Source organism: Lepeophtheirus salmonis, chromosome 7 (genome assembly GCF_016086655.4).
Source record: "Lepeophtheirus salmonis chromosome 7, UVic_Lsal_1.4, whole genome shotgun sequence".
Classification (NCBI taxonomy): Eukaryota; Metazoa; Arthropoda; class Copepoda; order Siphonostomatoida; family Caligidae; genus Lepeophtheirus; species Lepeophtheirus salmonis.
This window is the reverse complement of record NC_052137.2, coordinates 35,860,829-35,882,046: the sequence shown is the minus strand read 5'-3', so window position 1 is coordinate 35,882,046 and position 21,218 is coordinate 35,860,829. Positions and strand designations below refer to the sequence as shown.

At 31.9% G+C, this 21,218-nt stretch overlaps 1 protein-coding gene across 1 annotated transcript in view; it reads left to right on the top strand.

The window, feature by feature from the left end:
• RhoGEF64C (Rho guanine nucleotide exchange factor at 64C) overlaps positions 1-21,218 on the top strand; it is a 130,851-nt gene that overhangs the window by 108,954 nt on the left and 679 nt on the right. Inside the window, exons 4-9 of the mRNA XM_040717246.2 lie at positions 14,704-16,531; positions 17,196-17,559; positions 17,905-18,027; positions 18,451-18,588; positions 19,058-19,174; positions 20,066-20,338. Of these exons, the coding sequence (XP_040573180.1) occupies positions 14,704-16,531; positions 17,196-17,559; positions 17,905-18,027; positions 18,451-18,588; positions 19,058-19,174; positions 20,066-20,338 (2,843 nt within the window). The remainder of the gene's footprint in view (positions 1-14,703; positions 16,532-17,195; positions 17,560-17,904; positions 18,028-18,450; positions 18,589-19,057; positions 19,175-20,065; positions 20,339-21,218) is intronic.

Genomic DNA, 21,218 nt, shown 5'->3' with positions numbered 1-21,218 from the left:
CAGTCCTACGGTCACATCTATCTTTTTATTTGCTTCACTTAAAGCAAGGATTTTTTGACAATTTAACACGAAGAAAATAAGAAATGGTAGGTAGAATTTATAATAGTTAAGTCATTCTACGTTCTAGCCAAATCAATCCTAATTTCTACTTCAGTTATCTTGCATCTTTGAAGAAGTTATACTGAACAGCTGAAAGAACGTAGTTAGATATTCCAATTCAATTTACATTAATTTATGGCTTTTCTCTTTCATTTGGTTTCAAGCATATGAGGATTACCATTACAAATCATGCATGTTTCGAAAATAAGGCACTTGTGTATCAAGCTATCCCTCCTCATAGGAAAAGGATATGGTAATGCATTGATTTGATGGTTCCTATTGCATTATATTAGAGTATTATTCACATCATTTGTTCCTTGCTCTTCAATGATAATTGTATTACAAAACATTTGATATGAATAGAGAGTTTTCAGAATTGAAGAAAACGATATCTTAGGGGCTGCAAGTTTGATATTTTTACTTCATAAAATGAACTAATCTTTTTGAAACTCCATCAAACGGCTTTATAAATCAAAAAAGACTTTGTAACTGCATTGAATATTAGTACTTGATGCCACTGATAAACACTGGTATTTGAATGTAATCAAAGTACTATCTACTGAAAATCCTTCAAAATCGCTTGATTTGAACAATTATGTCATTTTTTTAATCGATTAGGAACGAAATAAGTAGGATAATTCAAAAAAATAATTCATGTTTTCCATCGTAATTGTTAATTTATTGTCTAGAAAAGGGATTCTCAACCTTTTTTTTTAGTGATATACGACTTTTATCGTATATTTATGTAACCCAAGTAACCCTGGAGTGCTTCTACCATTTGAGAACCAATGGTCTACAACATGGAAATAAAATTATATAACAATGCAATAACATATATTAATACATTATAGGGTGATATCGATATAAAATAAAACAAGGCCATTGAGTAATAAAAAGAGGCTTTCATCGATATGGTCAGTATCAAAATTGTGACGTCACATGAAAACGCTCTATATTTTGAGAGATTTCTAGTCGCACAATTATTTCTTGCTTAAAGTTTTAATGCGACTTCTTTCTTAATCTCCTTAAAAAAGGATGTCGTAATTAAATTAGTGCTCATTATTTATTTTGAGTCTTTATTGAGCACATTGAAATCTATTTCTCTAATATGTATTCATTTAACGTCATAATCATCCATTTGATACTGTTTTTCCCTCGTTTTATGTGCAACCAAAGAAATTGTCACAGATCACTCTTTCGAATCACAATGACTAGGACTTACTTATCTCAATGTTTTTAGTCATTTGTACTGAATTTTCAGTGCATGTGTATTTCACCTTGAAAGCTTTAAAATATGAGAAACGTACCTACTTATGTTTAGAGAAATACACACATTTATATTTCGATAAAAATGGTTCCTTCATAAAGTATAATATCTAAAGCCTTAAATTCAATTTCCATCTATAATATATGTATTTGATATTTTATAACTTACAAAAGAAATGTTACTTATTTTCCGAGTTGTCTTTCACTGGCAGTGTAATTAATCGTCACTACAATTCCTTCATCACTTTCTAGATAAATGGTTTCTTATGTCAGTATTAGATATATCCCTTCGTTCTGTGTAGAATTATGTGGTCTTAACTTTCCATTTCCAAATATTGTATAATCATGCATCTTAAGGGATCTTGAATAAGGGGGAGATCAATTGCTATTCGTTTAGAAAAGGACTAGGAAGAGGCACAAACAATAAAGAATCCGAGTCATGGTTTGATTTTATTAAGATACACAAAAAGGCTCAATACATGCATGTGTAAATGACATCAGCCGTTATTCTAAATAAAACATAAGGGATTAGGTTTGTTAGTGTTTGAGAAGATCCAATTCTTTGATCATTTTTTACTTAGTTCTTAGTTTTACTCAATAACTAACATGGTTGTTACTGAAGAGGGAGTTATGAGGGACGCACTCATGGAAGACGATTGACGACCAACATGGTTCAAATAACCGTACAAAGATGCCTACTCTACATACAAATATCGTACACAGACACACAGCCCACTCATAAATAAAACTATGTAACAATGATAATATAATTAAAACTGCAGCATGCATTAAAAATAGTTCCTTATAGAACACTTACAAAGGTACTTATATGTACATATATATCTTCATGCATGTATTAACCTTGATTCTGCGTCAAAAGAGATACTTTGCATAGGTAGATAGGTGTAGACCAATAGTTACAACTATGTACATTGTTGCAAATCCTTAAATGTTGGTTTGAGGAGTCTACTATATAGTAGGTAATTGCAGTGGGAGGATTCAATGCTTTTAAAAACTCGCAAGTCCATTCATTTCCTTATTTACTCACGAAACCTTTTCCATCTCGCTTCAGGAAGGAACCTGCTGCCTATTTGGCCAATAACTATTTTTATTGGTAATAAACTATTTTTACGTAAAGTATAGTACCAATAAAATTAGTTATCATGACTTTTGATCAACTGTATATACTAGGGCAGGGGTCCGGTAACTTTTTTTACCATTAACCCGAAAGAACTTAGTGAAAAATTAATTACCCCTAGTGGAGGGGTTTCCGCAGGCTTATATATTGGGGGCTTAGTTTTTGGAATTTTTTTGAAAATTGAATCTAAAAATAAATTTTACGGGAAAATTCTTTAAAAATTCACAGCTTTTCACAAAAATATTAAATTTTTTGGAAAAAAAAAATCAAAAAATCTAGCTATTCTCAAAAACTTCCTCAAAACTTTAGAAAAAAATTCAAATATTAAACTTTTTGGAAAAAAAAACCCAAGAATCCACAGCTTGTCACAAAAATATTAAACTTTTTGGAAAAAAAGTTCAAAAATCCACAGTTGTATACAAATAAATAAATTTTTTTGAAAAAAAAAAATTCAAAAATTAAATAAAATTTCAAATATTAAATTTTTTGAAAAAAAAAATAATAATAATTTTCTAATAGAGATTAAAAAAATCCTTATTTTGGGGTAAATTACCCCGACCACTGTACTAGGGAGTAAAGTTTAGTTGTAAAAAGGAATAAAATAGTTTTTTGTTTGTTTTTTGAATAAATGTATAAACTTCAAATATTGTAGATATTATAATATGCGTATAGGTATTTACCATTGTATATATTTTAATATATTTATCGAAGGAAAGCAGATGGAGTTAGGTTTTACCCTTCTTGTCGAATTGATGTTCAAATATCTATTTTTAGAACGATATTATACCTGGGATATATGTTACATGGATGATGATATAAATATATATATATACAATGTATACATAAATATTCAAGTACCCAGCATCTACCTGTACATATATATATAATGCTTACTTTATAAACTACCGATTCGCTAAGTATATAATCTTATAATGCATGTAGTTAACTAAATGAAAATCCCTTAATAACTTGTGAATTTCTGAGTAAGTTTGGCCACATGTGATACTTTCTCTTTCTTTCTCAAAATGGGAGACAGGGACAGGGGAAAATTGAAATTCAATTATTACAACCTTTAAATAATAAGGAAATAACTTTGCAAAGTGAAGAATATATTATTGTCATTAGAGTATTAGCCCTTTTCCACGATTTTTGGATAATTAGCACTTGGGAGTATCATGAAAGTAGATGGAAGGTCTCATTATGCGGATGAGTGGAGAAGTTCCTCTCTTATGGAGTATACAGTGGGGGAGGGGGAAAGAAAAGAGGGCCTTGGAGTCGATCCATAGAATGAGGGACGTCGCCAGAGGAGATTTCATTGCAGAAAGAGTCGTTGTATTTTACATGGTGAGATGTGATCTCCCTCGTCCTCATCCTCAGTCCTCGGATTGACTCCTAGTATCTCCCTTCCTATTCCACCAATAAAGTTTCATTTAGTGAAGCTATTTCTTTATTGTTAAATGGTTTCACTAATAATTTGAACTTTCTGCTGTCGTTGTCTCCAATTTTTGAAGAAAAAAAATCGTTTTTTTTAATTTTTTGCTCTGCTGCATAATTTGACCGTATGACCTTTTTTACCTATTTTTCTCCTTAACAAAAGAAAATCCTTTAACATTATTATTTTTTTTTTTTTGGGGGGGGGGGATCATTCCCTCCTGCCAACCCCTTGTGGACGCCCCTGAATGCCCTGTTATTATGTACAATGTACATTTAAGAAGATCCTTCAGTGATGACCAGTAATGTATAAAATAGCCACCATTTTGGATATGAGGGGACTGCATTATATTTAGACTTTGTTGACAGGTCTCGTTGAGACTAATTGTACCCTCTTTTAATTTTTGGAAGGAGCTCACATTTTCAGTTTTTAACTGTTCTTCTCCAACAAAGAAGAAGTGAATTGCGCCTAAGAACACTCCATGTCCTGGCGCTATGTAAAACCAAACCAAACCAAAAATTGTAATCGTGACAATTTGAAGAATGTATGGGAGAAGATAAGTTTAGCTCTGATGATGTTTTATTAAATCAACTTCAAGCTGCCGTAAGATGAAGGAATAAACAAAAATCCTACTCCGTATGTAACAAGAATTAGTCCGATTTCACCCTCAATTTTTCGCCGAGTTCCACAAGGGTTTACACATTTAACTTCAGAGCAAACACTTATTGTTACTCTCTGTCTATTTATAGCACATACACTACTTATTACATTATACTTAGATTTTATTTCTTCAAGAATTAAATGATAAGGATAACAGATTTGTTTAATATAAAACCCTGCTATCTATAAAAAACCACTCCCGCTTTCTATGACATATTTTATACACCTCTGGTTATGATTTTGATTAACCTGTGTACCGTTAGTGAGCCTTCCTTTGTACTTATATATGTATATAATAATAATTTGCATGACTTTTTAGAGCAAAGGTCATATTAAGTAATCATACACGTCATCCCATGTGAAACTTCAATTTAAGATGAGGTCTTACTCATGCGTAAAATAGGTTTTTGGGTTTTTGTTTTTTAATAGGAGTATTAGTAGTGGAATTGCTCATTAGGGTGATGAAATATTTCATCTACTATTATCCATACATAATTATTTAATTAAATTGTGATCCCAATGATTGAATGTTTAGAAGTCAAAGGCTTAGGCATGATGTATTGCATAGTATGTACACATCCATTGAGGAATCATGAATCTACAGAAAGAAAAATAATAATACTTTTTTCCCGTTATGGATATGCATCGATTTGATAGCATGTGGTTGAAATCTCACTGTGAACTAATTGGGTTTGTATTTGATGATTAATATATTCCCATGTCAATTGACTGGATACTGCGATAAATAAATTATTTTGTTCCATGATTATTATGATAAGTAACTACGAGAATATTTCAAACAATCACTGCATAAATTAAAAACTCATGATTGGTTTTTGATTGAGGGTCAAAAGTTAGAATCATCATGGTGTTAAGGTTAGATGCTTCGATATCCTCATATATATAGAGGAGTGGTTCTAATGATCGAGGAGGATCTTATATTGTACAATACAACTGTTTGTTGAATGGATCCGTCGTTATGATGTAATGAATATTGGCAAATCGATGAGATTACGTGTAGAGAAACATTTGCTATGCATAATTTGTATCAACATTTGAGTAGAAAATATTGGTAAAATAATATTTGCAATTCAGTGGCCCCACTGATACTTAAAGTGTGTGCCTGAATATATTTTGTCCCCAAAAAATAGTTTGTTATAATTATGCTTGGTTTTTTGGAATTTTCTAAGAAGCAAAATCCGAAAAATACTTTTTTTTAAATTTAAATATTAATTTTTTAGTAGTAGTTTTCAAAAGGAAATGCTCTATGGAATTCAAGTATCTACTCTTATTAAAAATGGGTGTTATTTTAAAATGATTCTGATCTTTTCATATTTACTGTTAAAGTAAAAAAAGTTATCCTTTCATTATCAACTATTCTAAATCTGTTGCAAATATACGATTAATTTGCAAACATGAGATAATACAATTGAAACGTTTTGTTAGATTTTAATTAACGTAAAAATCCAATGATGGCGAATAAGATCCCATTGCTAAATTTATGAACAACTCATTGTAGAAAAAAAATACTTTTAAAATAGTAGAAAATTATCTATTTTTTTCTGAGACTTTATACAAAATTTTAATTGGCTTACAATTTAGAACAATAATTTCAAGGTTAAAAAATATGAAAATGGAAGAGGGCGCTCTTTTTGTAATTGCAGCCTACAGATGATTTTATTTATTTTTCAAAGCTGTTATCATTATTCTTTTATTTTTCAAGGAAGAACAATAAATAACGAGTAATCAAAAGTGTGCGAAAGACGAAAAGAAACACTGAGGATTAGTTATGAATTTAGAATTGTACATAAGTCCTTCTTGACCTCAGAGTAGAATTGAAGATGGAGATGGGAGTAGTTACTGTATATATCTTTCCTATATACGGAGTGGGGCTTGTGTTTATTTCTTTATCTCACGGCTGTTGACAGCTAAGCTGCTCTCCTCCCAAATATTGTTCAAATTGCCAGGGTGACAATGTTCATTTTTTTTTTTTTTTTTTTTAGCACACCGCCATTATTTGAATGTATATTCATAAAAATTGGGTGTATTTTTTTAGCTCGCCCGTTTTTTTTTTTTTTAGTTGGCAAACTGAAAAGTGAGTTTTCATTGCTTAACCTGTTGACATTGTCATTATTTTCCTAAGGAGTGAACTTCCTTTTCTACAGCATTCAATTATATTCAAAAACTGATTAAACATTTGCTTGTTCTCATGAAAGACGGAGAATAACACTTAGGATTGTTGTGGAGTCATAATAGTTAAATCCTTGTTGAACTCCGAGTAGAATTGAGGATAGACATCGGAGTCCTTCTTGCCCATTTACTTGTTTCTTTCATTCTCCGCTTCCTCCCTCGTCACAGCTGATTGTAGCTGATTTATTGAAACGTCACGACGGCTAAGCTACTCTCCTAATAAACATTTTTCAAATTTTTAGAGTTATCATGTTGATTTTTGATTTATTTTTTAACAAGCCCAAAACGCTCCTAACATGTTATCCACCTGCCTCCCTCCTTAATATAAAAATACTTTCTACGCCCCCGTAATTAGTTATAATCATCAATAACCTATCAATATTTCTTTCCCAATATTACTAACTGCAAAAAGACGAGCTTCCATAAGATTATGATATACAAGTACCTATGCATAAAAATGTCGAAAACGAGTATCAACATACAGAAGAAGGCGGGGGAACCATTTAAAAATGTTTGAAGAGTCAACTCTTTTTCATCAATTTCAATAAACGGAGATATCATCAAATATATATTCTATATATGTATGTAAACACATAGAAATATAATATTACCAATTTAAATATTATGAATAAATATATATATATAAATAGACTATATGCCTTGAAAGACGTCATCAGTTTTATATACCTAATTTACACCACGTACATCATGCGTTTATTATACTCTTAGCTCATTCTTTTTATTATTTTTTTATTACTCAAGTAAATGTATTACATACAGCTTATTTAACTTGGGGAGAACACTAGTTAATTTCACTTCCATAGAGTCTAAAAGCGCTATGAAAAGCTACACAAAAGTATGGCATTAATATTATAGATGATAAATCAAAGGGCTTAACGATGTAAATATTTCACTTAGTATTTTCTATGAGTGCAAGACATACATTTTCTTACTATGTAGAATGTATAATAACAACAAAATCCGGGGCTTTTGATCCATCTCCTTTAAAATAGTTATTTTTTAAGATTTGTTAAAAAAAAAAACTGAGCAGTAGAGACAATCATTGAGAATATACCTCACTCTATATAGTCCCCGTAGGCATCAATCACGATCCCAATTCGGATACTGAACCATGTACAGGCTCTGAAAACTAGAGCCAAATCTGAATTCCTGCATTCCAGGACGAAGGAGTCGATCAAAGACTTCTTGGTAGTGTGAAGACCACTTTTGGTCTTTGACTCAAAGTAATATTTAATTCATCGGATTTTGATTGGAGGAACTAAGATGACAAATATACGGTGTGCTTGGACACTTCCTTCCTTATGATCACTCTCTGGGGAGCCTTGATCTCCACCGGAGCCTTTCCAAACTCCTCAACTCTTCTTTCTTCGATCCTTATAATCCTTGAGACCTCAGCATTGCTAATATCCAGATCGTTGTTTACCAAAATGATCACAACAATCCACCTACGGGGATTCTATGAAAGTGTAATGTTGTTGACTCTATGGCTGTGTTATGGTGACAAAGTAAAACGTTTATATGTATATTTTAACACAAGAAAAGCATTGCAGAATTTTGTTGTGTACATAGTAGGGTCTATAACTTTGGATCCCGGGATTTCTTGGGTTCTTATACCAACAGGATCATCCCATTATTTCTTAATATCAGTTTCATTTAGTTACATATAATAATATAAGAAAAAAATTAACCAGTTCATCAATCAATATTTTTTCTAATCTCGCGGGTTCAATTACGGAATTCAAAATAGTTTGACCCATGTGCTCTAAAACCCGTACACTGTTAGTAATAATATATTGGTGAACATGAGAATAGAGGGTAGAAATATATTTAAAATGAATTATTTATTCTTAAAATATAAAAAGAAATACTTCAATATCAGAGTATTGATGATTTATTAATGGGATACAGTAATTTAAAAAATGGTTTATGGGGAAATAAGAAACCCTAGAATTATATAGTGTTTTTCCTATGAAGAAATGAAAATTAATTATTATTTATAGCGTGTATGACTTTGCATATTTGCATAGTATAGTTACTATTTATCGTAGTAAATGTAATAATGTCATATTAAGTTGTTTTTGGGGCTAATGGAATCAAAATCATCAAAAGACTATTAAAAAAATTCTAATCTAGCAATTAAAAATATTTTTAGTGATGATGAAATAAAATAATCATTTGATACTTTCAAATATTTGTATACACATATAAAAATTATATGGGGGTAAACATTTGACGTCGCCTTTATACTCATATATATCGATATGTTATAATGTTTTCCCTCTTTCCCTTTTTCAAATAAGAGACACTGCATAAGAAATAAGGTCATGTTCAAAAATATGATATTTCATTGCATTATTTCTACAAAACCTGAAGAGTTGATGATGATGTAGACCGTTAAGAGTACTATTTTTGTACAACAAAGGTTCTAACATGAAACTTAAAAAATAAAAAGTCGTGAGATTTTTAAAATCACCACGAAATTACAGTGTTTCCACAATCTCTTTAAAATAACAATCAAATAAGTCAATGGAATGTTTAATTATGTACATATGAGCCTACATTTGTAAATTAGTTGGTTTTTTTAATCTTTTGCGGTGAAAAAAATATTTGAAATTTTATGTGAAACATATTGAACTAGTGATATAAGACCTTAGAAGAAAAGTTTCTTGGACAATAAAGCAGGTCATTTCTGTATAAAATATTATTTTTACTACTGAAAAGGATTTCCGTAGATTCCGTATTACTATTTTGATGGTTACAAATGTTCTGAAGATACAAGCATATTTATAATGAAGTTCTATTGTCGAGGAAATAAAGAACATTGTGTGACTTTGATTATATTATTTTATATACTCGTATAAATGTATCGACATTCAAAAGAAGATATTTTAAATAACCTAAATAAAATTCATGTATACATTTCATAAATAGAGGTAAATGAAAACCTTCAATTCATTTTTAGAGAATACATAAATTTCATAAGTAGGGATTAAAGTCGATTTCCATGCATTCAAACGCAAATGTTGGTATATTTTGAGACACTTGTGACAGAAAGGAGAGATTTCTAAATACATACAAATAATACATTAAGATAATTTTGTATGTACTGACACTAATTCTTTGCACAGCCATGTCGTCTTTGGGAAAATTAATGCATTATTAAATTGTAACATAAGGCAACTTAATAGTTTCTTTTTTAATTGAGCGAAAAGTATTCGGAAGTTTCATTCTTACTTTGTTTTAAGGAAGCCTACAAAACCTCTACATGCGTATGAAAAAGAGAGGATTTATGATTTTCTTGGATCTAGCAGTAATAAAACAGAGTAGAAGATACTTGTATAACATAACTTAAGCAAAGAGAATAAATAAATGTACTTAATAGACGTAGAATGTTATCCTCTACAGATATATTATATTACTTTATTAGGTAATATAAAATAATTTAGTTTCTCTAGAGACTTTTTCATATCTAACTCATAATCGAAGTGAAAAAAACAATAATACTTTTCCATTTTGAGAATTCCATAATTTGTACATCCCAATAGTTGATAGTTTCTAGAGTAATGGGATGGAAAAAAGTATAGAGACAATTTTGAATGTTATTTTTTTGTATTTTTTGACAAGTTTAGTGAGTTTAATTAAAAAGTTTAAGTAATTGAAAGGAAAGATTAGGTTCTCAGCTAATACTATTTTGTATATAGAACATTAACTAAACAGATCATCACACTTTAAGAAAAAAGAGCTTACATTACCGTTGTAGACAAGACCGTGTTCGACATTATGCAGATCCTAAAGGTCCGTAAGGTCACTATGTGTCAAATCCAAAATCATTTGGCTATTGGGGACAACCTTAAGGACAATCCTAAGAGCTGTTGTGAACAAAGTTGAATCTCAAAAAGTTAAGTATGGTCTTTGACAAGAGCCCATTGGTGCTTAAATTATTTTATTATTACATTGAAAAAAGTCCCCCGTCGCAACAGGAGATATTGGCCTTAATATCAAGACATGAGGACTTGTATTACTTACATACACATCGCATAATATAAAATAAAGAAAAAACGGATCAAACATCTCATTTTTCATTGTGTTCTTTTACGAAAAATAATATCAAGTCTTATTTTACAAGTGTTCTTAGTTTTATTTTTTCACCATCATGAGTAGAAACAAGACTTATGTAGGTATATACGTAGAGAAAGAGTATCTCATTAGTGAAAATGATAGCCCATTATAGTACATACCTACCTAGTTATGTATGCTTGTAATGTGTAGTTATAATAATAATAATAATGTCCATAGAGGCCTATTATCATTATTATAATTTCAACTTCCTTATTGTACTTGGAGATTTTTATGCTGCTAAGAGATTCGAATTGCAGCATTGCTTCATAATAATACATTTTATTATGAAGCCTTTGTGGTGGCCTTGCATTTATAATTAGAATTATTATTGATCAATATTATAATTACGAATGAACAACATTTCGTTGTTAACCCTATAACTATCTACTTATTACAAATACCAGGATATAAATTCATTTAATTAAGTCATATTTGCACTACATTATCAGTATATGTAAACAAATTACATATGGTTTGCAAAAGCACAAAGTCAATTCAATTTGTAAAGAAGTGTTCTACTTTAAAACATATGATATTTGCGCGTAAGCAACTTGTATCATGCCTATTAGAGCTCCATAGAGCAATTATTACATGCAATCAATGTTAGATTATTACAAAATTCGAAAATTACCATTTTTCATCATTATTGTTTGCGGTATGTCAACAAACAATGATAATGGAGACAAAAAGATCGATTCTGCATCCATACTCTGTAAAGGTTATCACGGACATTGTGAATTGCTCTGTTGAGCTCGTTTTTAAGGTTAGGAGACTCATTACGATTGGTGAGTGCCTCACAAGGAAGACAGAAAGTGAAGGAACCCCAACAAGATTGGCATACAATCATTTTTTACCGGCGTGACCTTTGAAATTGAATGGAGTAGCAGGAGGTGATGAAAGACACTGAGAATCTCTGGTTGGATGTCAAATACTCCGATGGGGATTAATGTTGATTCCAAGACTCAGCACTTGGCCATAAGACTATAACAACTCAAGCTTGGTGCAAAAAAACCTAACTTATTTATGTACTCAAACTTCTGTCCCCTTCATCACCGGACTGATCACCACTGAGCAGTGGAAAATGGGACTTAGTGGAGAGCACGGCCTGCAAAGTCCTCCGCCACAATGTTGATTCCCTGAAGACCTATGTTGAGAAGGAGTGGACTTATATGTACAATAGCTACGTCATCAAGGTCTACCAGGCCTTTAGTTCTAGATTGAAGGGCATGGTGGCCACAGAAAGAGGACATTTTAGAAATAATTGTAGAAAGTATAAGGTGTAATTATAATAAAAAGTACACCTGAAAATATGTACATAGTGTTATTGATGAAGTTGATTTAAATATTAGTATCATAAACGGTACAATTTGCTTAATCACACTGTATGTATACAATGTATGTAGAACTGTACGTAGTGAAAAACCAGGCAAAGCTAGTAGAGAGAGAAAAGCATAGAGGAATGCCATACGGACAAACTTTTATTATTTTAGGAGTAATAATGTTATGTGTATGTATGGAGTGAATCCTACAACCAAACTATATATACTACTATGCCGGCAATCTATTTTAGTTAAAATATTATTGCTATTCATAGCAATTATGAAATCCCTTCTTGGACTAATTAGTATGGACTTGACTGTGGTAGTGAATACTTATTGAATAGATAACTATACATATATACATAGAACCACTATTTTTCTACTTTTGATGGACAAGGCTTCAGGCCAAATTATCGGTAAGACACGTGTTCATTTTGTTTCAAGAAAATATAGAATAAATTAACTATTAATTATCAATTAATAATTTGTATTATTTAAGACCTTGAGAAAGAGGCATACATACATCATAGGTATGATGAAATCTTTTATTTTATAATAAAGACTGATACAAATCTTTACTATTGAATCGTGAAATATATTTTTTTTTATAAATATATTATTAACAAAAGAGGACCAATAAGAAAATATCCATTCGTACAAATTTACACATTTCTATCATATCTAAAAATTGTATCCTTTGATGGTGGTTCTTCAATATTCACCATCAGTTTCATTTCTTATTTTCCGAAAACTTATTTGAACGTAGTTGATGGTAGTGCAGTTGTTTCAGTCCTTAGTTAATTCGGGCCAGTCCTTCGGACTGTCCGGACGGTAAATGCTAAAATTGATATAAAATAGCAAGAAATAAAATTGAGTGGCACCACCAAGAATCGTTGTTCATAAGGTTTAGGGCTTATTAGCTCGACTGAACTTGACCAGTCCGAGACTGAACTGAACTGTTGTCCTTAATAAGGACCAATACAAGACTAATTGATGGTAGGGAACCATAAAAGTCTATATATAGAGCTGAGTAATAGTCCAATTAGATACTCTATTCGACTTGGCTAAAATCTCATGTTCATATTTGCGACTAATAAATGAATTAATGAGGAGGTGTCTTTGATTGAAAGTTGAGTACACAATATAATATCATAATCTATGTCTATGTTGATGCTTTGATTAGATATTTAATCAGAAAAATAGAGCTGTAATCATTAAATATATATTTTTTAATTAAATTAGCAGATGATATTTATAAAGAAATAGTCATAAATCATTTTTGGTTTCGTCCAATGTATGGCGACAATGCATGATTTTCTTTCTTAATATAAATATTTTTTTATCATTTCATGATGAATAACATACATGATTTGTTGTGTAATCTAAAAATGATTATTTAATAGCTAACAGATAATTTAGATTGTAATTGTTCTTAATTGCTTGAAACAAAGTGATATGGCTATTAGGGGGGGGGGATTCTATATCATGTTATTTAGAAAAAGTGCCTCTTAAGTTATATATATATGCAGTTAATTTTATTCTTCTATGTGGCAAATCTCCCATTTATTTAGTTTAGTTTTTCCTCTTTCTTTAAGACTGGTTAGCATCAAATACACGTAGCGCCATCTACATTTAAATTTTGAATACGTACTTTTATTCTTATTAAATTTTGAAATAGTTTGATGTAGGCAAACGTTTGTATTTTATTGTGTTTGTATTTTATCTCATCCTTCTTAATATAAGTACATGACTTAATTCCAACTTAAGTCAGTGCCCAAGAAAGAGAAAGAAAGTAAAGTAACTGAGAGATTAAAGAGGGTTAAGAGACAACTACGACAAGGACGGCAACTCAGTGTGAAGGAAGGAAGTTCCTTTTTGTTTCATTACAAAATTGAGTGTCATTTAAGAATGTGTGAACAAGAGGAGTCCCCTTCATATCCTCCACTGTCTCCGTCCTCCTCTATGGACCATATTTTTAAAACTAACGATGAGACTAACAGTCGAGTAGAGCTTTATTTAAGATCTATCAAAGTCAGTAAGTTACCAAATCCTTTTTGAAATCCATTCCAGGTATCTTAAAGGATGCAAAAAAAAATATATCTGCTTCTTTTTCTCTCATTTTTGGATGCATTAGGAAATAATATGTAATAATATTATATACATAGGTACACATACCAGTATATATTTAAGTAACTATGTTATAAATATGTAGTATAAGACTGTTTTAGATAGCGCGCGAAAAAATTATGAAATGTGTATCGTTTAAAGAAAAAGAAAACAAAATCATATTGGAAAAATACGTATTCTAAGACATACGTTAAAGAATTTCTTTTAATGATCCCTCTAGGACAAGTCTTCTTTTTATATGCACATGTATTCTCCTTAGTATTTAACACTCCTACAAACTTAACACACATATACGCCATTCGTATTAAGTACACTTTTAACTTTATTTACAGAGTTTGCGCGCCGATTTACTGCCAATTCATCCATCAAAGGGCGTAGAGCCTCAAGCCCCAGTGGAATAACCAGAACCAATAGCATAAACGGTCGGGGAGATTATTCCAAAGAAAACGCAATGTCTCAATTATTTAATGATACTACTCGGATCCGTTTACAGAAGCAAAGACGAAGGCCCTTAAGTTTGTTCAGTCCAGAATTTCCTCCACGACCCAAGGATCCTCCCCCTCCCCCTCCTCCTATATCTCCTGATCCAAGCGAAGGTGACGAGTTTTCGTCGGATGAGTTTAGTGAGGATTCATTTGATGAAGAAGAATATGGAGAAAGGAAGTATGCTAATCTTTCCGAGGATCGATTGCCACCAGAAGGTGCAGAATCAGATCAAATATCAGCAGATAAAAACCACCTATACGATTTAGCAGAGACAATGTCTGCAGATGGAATACTCTTATCTAGTCATGAAGAGAAAGTAAGAAAGATGGAAAAATCATCTCCATTGATTGAGAATAATGGGGATAAAACAATTATATACACAAGCCCTCATGTTGCAAGACATTATAATTCGAGTAACAATGGTAAAAAGGCGAATAGAAGTACTAGTAGAGCAGAGACTAGTCTTCCCAGTCATCATCCAAGCCTTCTTGCTCCACAAAAAGATGAAAGTGAGTGCAAAATCTTAATTAGCTCTTCATCTTGGATTAATGTGGAAGGTGAGAAGAAGGAAGAAGAAGACGAAGCTCTCCTCCTTTCCTCTGAAGAGCCCATCAAACCCCCTAGACTAAAGAAAATCGCACGCCAGAAAAAACAAGGAGGTATAAGTCCTTCGAGGCATTATTCCATTCCAGAGCATGAATATGTCAATTGCGCAATGTATACGAATAGAACGTCAGAGCTCCGAAGGTCTTCGCCGAAAAAGTCTAAACCTGAGATATCTGCTCCTATTTTGGTGGCAACAACATTTAATCCCAATGATGCGGAAAATCATAAAACTCTCTCACCCAGAGACTCATTACAGCGAAATTTCTCTTCCTCTTCATCCTCATCTCCGGATAAAATTACCTTCAAAGATATCAAGAAGTTTGCTCGATCCATTTCTTCATTCACTTCTGGACTAAAATCCTTTGATTCTTCTCAACAGGAGGACTATCCTCCGAGTGAACATATATATGAAGAGATATCCGATGATACCTCGAATCCCAGTCGTCCACTCCCTCCCATTCCCGAGAAAAGGGATGGATCATTTTTCGAGGGTGCATCCAAGTATGAAATCCTTAGGTATTTGAAAAATGCAAAGGACCGAATTGGACATTCAGACTTTGAAATTGAATTGTCAGAAAATAATTTGGAATATGAATCAAGTTCCGTGTCAACAGCTACAACTATGACAGGTAGTAGTAGCACCACAGGTGGTGTTAGTGGGGGCAACAACAGTGGAGGTGGCTTCATTGGAAAACGGAACCAAAATCATCGAGTTAGCGCTATTAGTAACGTCAGTGATTCAAGTAACTCTTCTTCAGGTGACAGCACCTCATCTGGAAGCGAGTTACTCATTCTTCGAGGCTGTACAACTGCTTTAAATAGTGCAGTAGATATAGAGAGAACTGACTCCGGTGTAGGGAGTGAAACGAGTAAATCATCAAAATCAAGAATATCTGCTACAGCATCCGTACCTTCTAGGACTCTTGTTACTTCGGAAGATGAGGAGGAAGAAGACGAAGAAGAGTTGGAGGTCGAGGAGGAAGACTTCTCGAAAGAAACAGGAATGGAGGAAACGCATTATTGTTTGGATTGCAACGAAAAGCTGCATACAGAGGACGACATCTCCACGTAAGTAACACAAAATTAACGTTATGTTTGTTTGTTTTTAAATATGCAAGAACATATCATTTTTTTAAGAAAAGGGACGAAGGATTTGTAATATACTTGATCCTTCCTAACAAATTTATCTGGAATGTATTTAATGATAACTTTATTTATGTTTATTAGACGGTTGATACATATTCCTTGAATAATGTTTGCCTGAAGCAACTCATTGAAATATGCGTATTTCCGAATTAAATTATAGCAAAAAGAATAGTATCGGTTTTATTTTGAGGATCCCTGACATAATGACTTTTTACTGAAGTACATATAATGAAGTTAATCGGATTGAATTTTGTTATTATAGTACCTACACACATGTGTCTAAATACTAATAATTTAATGCGTATGTATGTAGATAGGATAGGTTAAGTATGAGAGTATATGTATTGTTTTATATCAACTGATGACTCAGAAGAAAGCGAGCTGCGTCTCTTAGATCATAAATTGAAATATGTGGCATTGTATATTTCTTTTACGATCCTTCGTAATACAATATGCAGTCCAACATATGCATAGCATGTACATTCAACCCACAGATTAGATACCTTCCCCTTTGTTCTAAAACTTTTGATATATCAATCTAATGAATAAGTGCTAATTGGCCCCATTTTTTATTATTCTTTTCCAGAAATGACCGTTTGTCCATGATCGTATGTTCCAAATGCGCCAAACGCCGTTCCGAACGAAAAGAGACGATAACTGAGATCATAGAAACAGAAATCAAATATGGACGAGATCTACGAATAATCGTAGAAGAGTTTTATCGTCCCATGTTGGTTGCTGGTCTCCTCAACTCGGAACAACTCTCTTCCATTTTTCTAAATGCAGAGGAGCTCATATCTGTAAATGAAAGGTTTACTGAGACGCTCAAGGATGCCATTGAAATAGCATTGGATCATGGCGATGAAGATCTCACGACTGTTAATATTGGAAAGCTTTTCCTCGAGTCTTTATCCATGCTCAAAGCATTTGAACATTACTGCACTCGACAAGTAGGGCTGAGTTTGAATGTCATTTTAAGTCATATACTTGATTTCTGTCTTTCTTATATGTCTATTTATAAGTATGTTCCTATAAATATCCTGCTTCCAAGAGGTGATGATCCTTAAAAAAAGATTAGATGATAAAGAATTATGGAAAATATGCAAGCATGATTTATTATAGGAAGCAGGAAATAAATAAACGCACATACACAGATCATGATGCTATAGGTACATACAAATAAATATATGTGAACATATGAAAGAGTCAACCTGAGGAAAAAAAGATATATTTCTTTATTTGATTGTATTACTATGTTTAATCTTTGACAAAAATTAAAAAAAATTGTTTTATAGGGATCTGCATCCATGCTTTTAACGACCTTAGAAAAAGAAAAAGAATTACTTCGAATCTTTCTCAAAGTCTCCCAAATGGAAAATTCCATGTTGAGAAGAATGAATTTAAGTTCCTTTTTAATGGTAAGTCTTTCATTTATTTTACAAATTTTGTATGTGCCCCACGCTTGATGTACAACAAGCTTGTTTGATTGTACAATATTGAGTTGAGTGGAGACTCTTCCTCTCCCTTCTCTTCCAAAGACTCCTCTAAAATATCCTATATTGCAATTATTATTTTCAAAACGTTCACTATTCTATTACATACATATATATACATTTTGTATGTGTTGAGAGAAAGTGCGTTAGGAGAGAGGAATAGAAACACAGAGAGAGGAAAAAGGGACCTTCTCGAAGTGTCCCCCTACTCTCTTTTGTGTCTATCATTTCCTCAATACCGGCTTTCTATCTTCGCCCTTAAGAATGTTTTATTTAGTTTAGTTTAGTTTCAAACATTGCAGAGTGGAAGCTTTCATTTATACTTCATTTCTTGTTATCTATAAAAAGGTTCCAGTTCAACGCGTAACAAAGTATCCCCTTTTACTCTCGAGACTGCATAGAGTGACTTTGGTGAATCATGAAGACAGGAGCTCAATCAAACTTGCTCAAGAGAAAATTGAAGAGTCTCTGGAGCAAATGAATAAGGTGGACAATTTACTTGTATTTAAAAAAAAAAAGAATTATTGAATTGAGTGAAATAATTTAAGTTTATAAGTGATGATCCTGCATATTAATTATTAGTGGACACAAAGGGGACTGCTTTCCCTCCAATCATCACTCCTTTGTAATCTACATAACATAAGGATTCTATTATGATTTAATCAATAATTAGACTTAAAGATACCAAAATACATATAAAATCAATATGTATGCAATAGACCTCCTTTCTAAGCAAAACTTTTTATTTTTCATTTGATAAAATCAGTGCTAAAAAGTGACGATACTGTGAAATCTCTTGAGAGTGATTCTAGAGTGAGGAAGGAATCTTTTGTTGTTGTTTTTTAAAGGCATCATCATCATCATAAACTTTAATGCTTCAGGATATTCACATGCTTATATATACAATAATTTATGACTAACCCCTAGATTTCCCTTCTAATATTAATTAATTTAGGAGGCCAAGGATGTAAACCCGAACAAGATTTGGAAAAGACTACCTAAAATGTCAACACCGAGTCCTACTAAAACTATTGATATCCAAGCGGAAATGGGAAACGTACGGATACGTAAGGTAAGAAGGACTTGGCATAAGGCCCATAATTGTTACATATTATTCTCCTTCAAAAAAACTTTGAATATTCTCTAATTAATAATATAGCTTTTAATGTGTGTCTTTGGTCAGTAGACATACCTAAGTACATCTACGTAAAAACAATGTATTTGACTAAAAAAAAAAGACGCAAATGAAATATTAGTCGCATAATCGTCTTATGATTTAATTACACGGGTGTGTAATTATTAATTTATTAAATTTTAGTCCTTAAAGTTTAAAGTACAGCAGTTTCAATTTCTTAATTCCTTGGAAAATACTTCATTTTTTTAATTTTGTATATATTATTTTTTAAATAATTATACTTAACGATTTTTCTATTCCATTTCTTTCAATCATTTACAAACTCTTTATAAATATTCAAAATAATAATATATTTTTGTATTTACTAAAAACTTGACTTCAAAGAAATCATAGATTACATTTTGTATATTCCCTAAGATGCATTAGCTCTAAATTATTTTCCTATGTTATATCATTTTTCTGTATACTACTGCTCAAATAGAATTAGGAAATAACTAAAACAATTCGTTATTATTGTCTTTGAAACAAAACTTTATTTTTGTGTGTATTTTTATAGTTATATAATAGGAGGTCACTATAGTTATTTTGTGTGTTTAAAAATAATTTATATATACTTTTTAATTATGCAAAATACTGGCGTATACGATATACATACATAAATATATATTTTCTAAAAAAGATTAACTAATACAATAAGCAATACACGGAACTTCCATAACTACTGACTCACTCAACCTTTTATTCTATTTGCTTAATATATATGTAGAATGTTTATGCATATAAAATTTATTTTTTCATATAATATAACGATTATAATTTTAATTGTAGATGGCATTGGATCTTTTGGGCTGGAATCGAGATGAAATTAGATTTCCTTTAGAAGGAAAAATGTTATATACTCAACCTAATGAGCCAAATTGGAAAAAAGTCTGGACCGTAAAACTAACACCAGTGTCTGCACTTTTAGCAGTTTGGTCTTCTGAAGAACTACCCGAAATATCTCCTAGCAAAGCCTTAATATTCCCTCAAGAGTCCGGCACAATTAAAGATGCCAGCTTACTTCTAGTCAGAGAAAAGAATTCGAGATTTACTCTCGTTCGAGTAAGAAAAGTTTATTTATCAAAGTCATTTTTTTTGTTCTTTTATTGAAGCAACATTTTTCTAATTTACGAAATATGATAGAAAATTAGATTTTTTTGAAGCTGAGCTGGACAGATAGAAATCTTCCCAGACAAAACTATCAATGTCATCCTCATCAAAGGGTTCCTCTATGTCTCCATCCTTTATTTCATCTCCTCCTGGCCACATAATATCATCCTTGGTTCCTGTACAGTCTGAAAATGGCCCTTCTCCATAGCAGAGGAACTGTTCAAATCCCTCAGGAGATCTAGAAGAAATCCGAAGCCACATGTCATATAACTCGTTAGGACTGAGTTTCTCAGTTGCAAAATAATAGCAATGATTTTTCATCCTTTGACTCCAGTTCACAATATCATCGTCTTCCTCCATAGCATAGTCTTTTGATTTAAACTTTAATCTTGTCTGGCCATCTATTTCCACAACTCCAATCCTTGAAAATGTTCTTCTTGAGCATACTCGATTGACTATATTTTGCACTTCTTCTTCCTGAAGTTCTTCATCCCCGGGATACTGACTATCTGCAGCCTCTAAAACGGTATCAAATATCGTTGCAATCTTGAGACAGGCGTCACATCGAAGAGTTTTAACAACAGGATCCCTTCGAGCAAACTCTTCCCGAATACTCCGACTTGGATGGGAAAGGAGAATGTCCCTTTTTGGATGGAGGGGAATTAGATCTTCATTAAAATAACTGATGAGTCCGACGACAGTGATTACTGCAGCACCAAATACTAGCAATAGGATCTTAGAAAATTCCATTATTATGTCTCTCAGCTTCTTCTACTTCCATATTACTATTGCTTGAAAAAATACACTGGCAATTCGCCAAATAGAAAGTCTT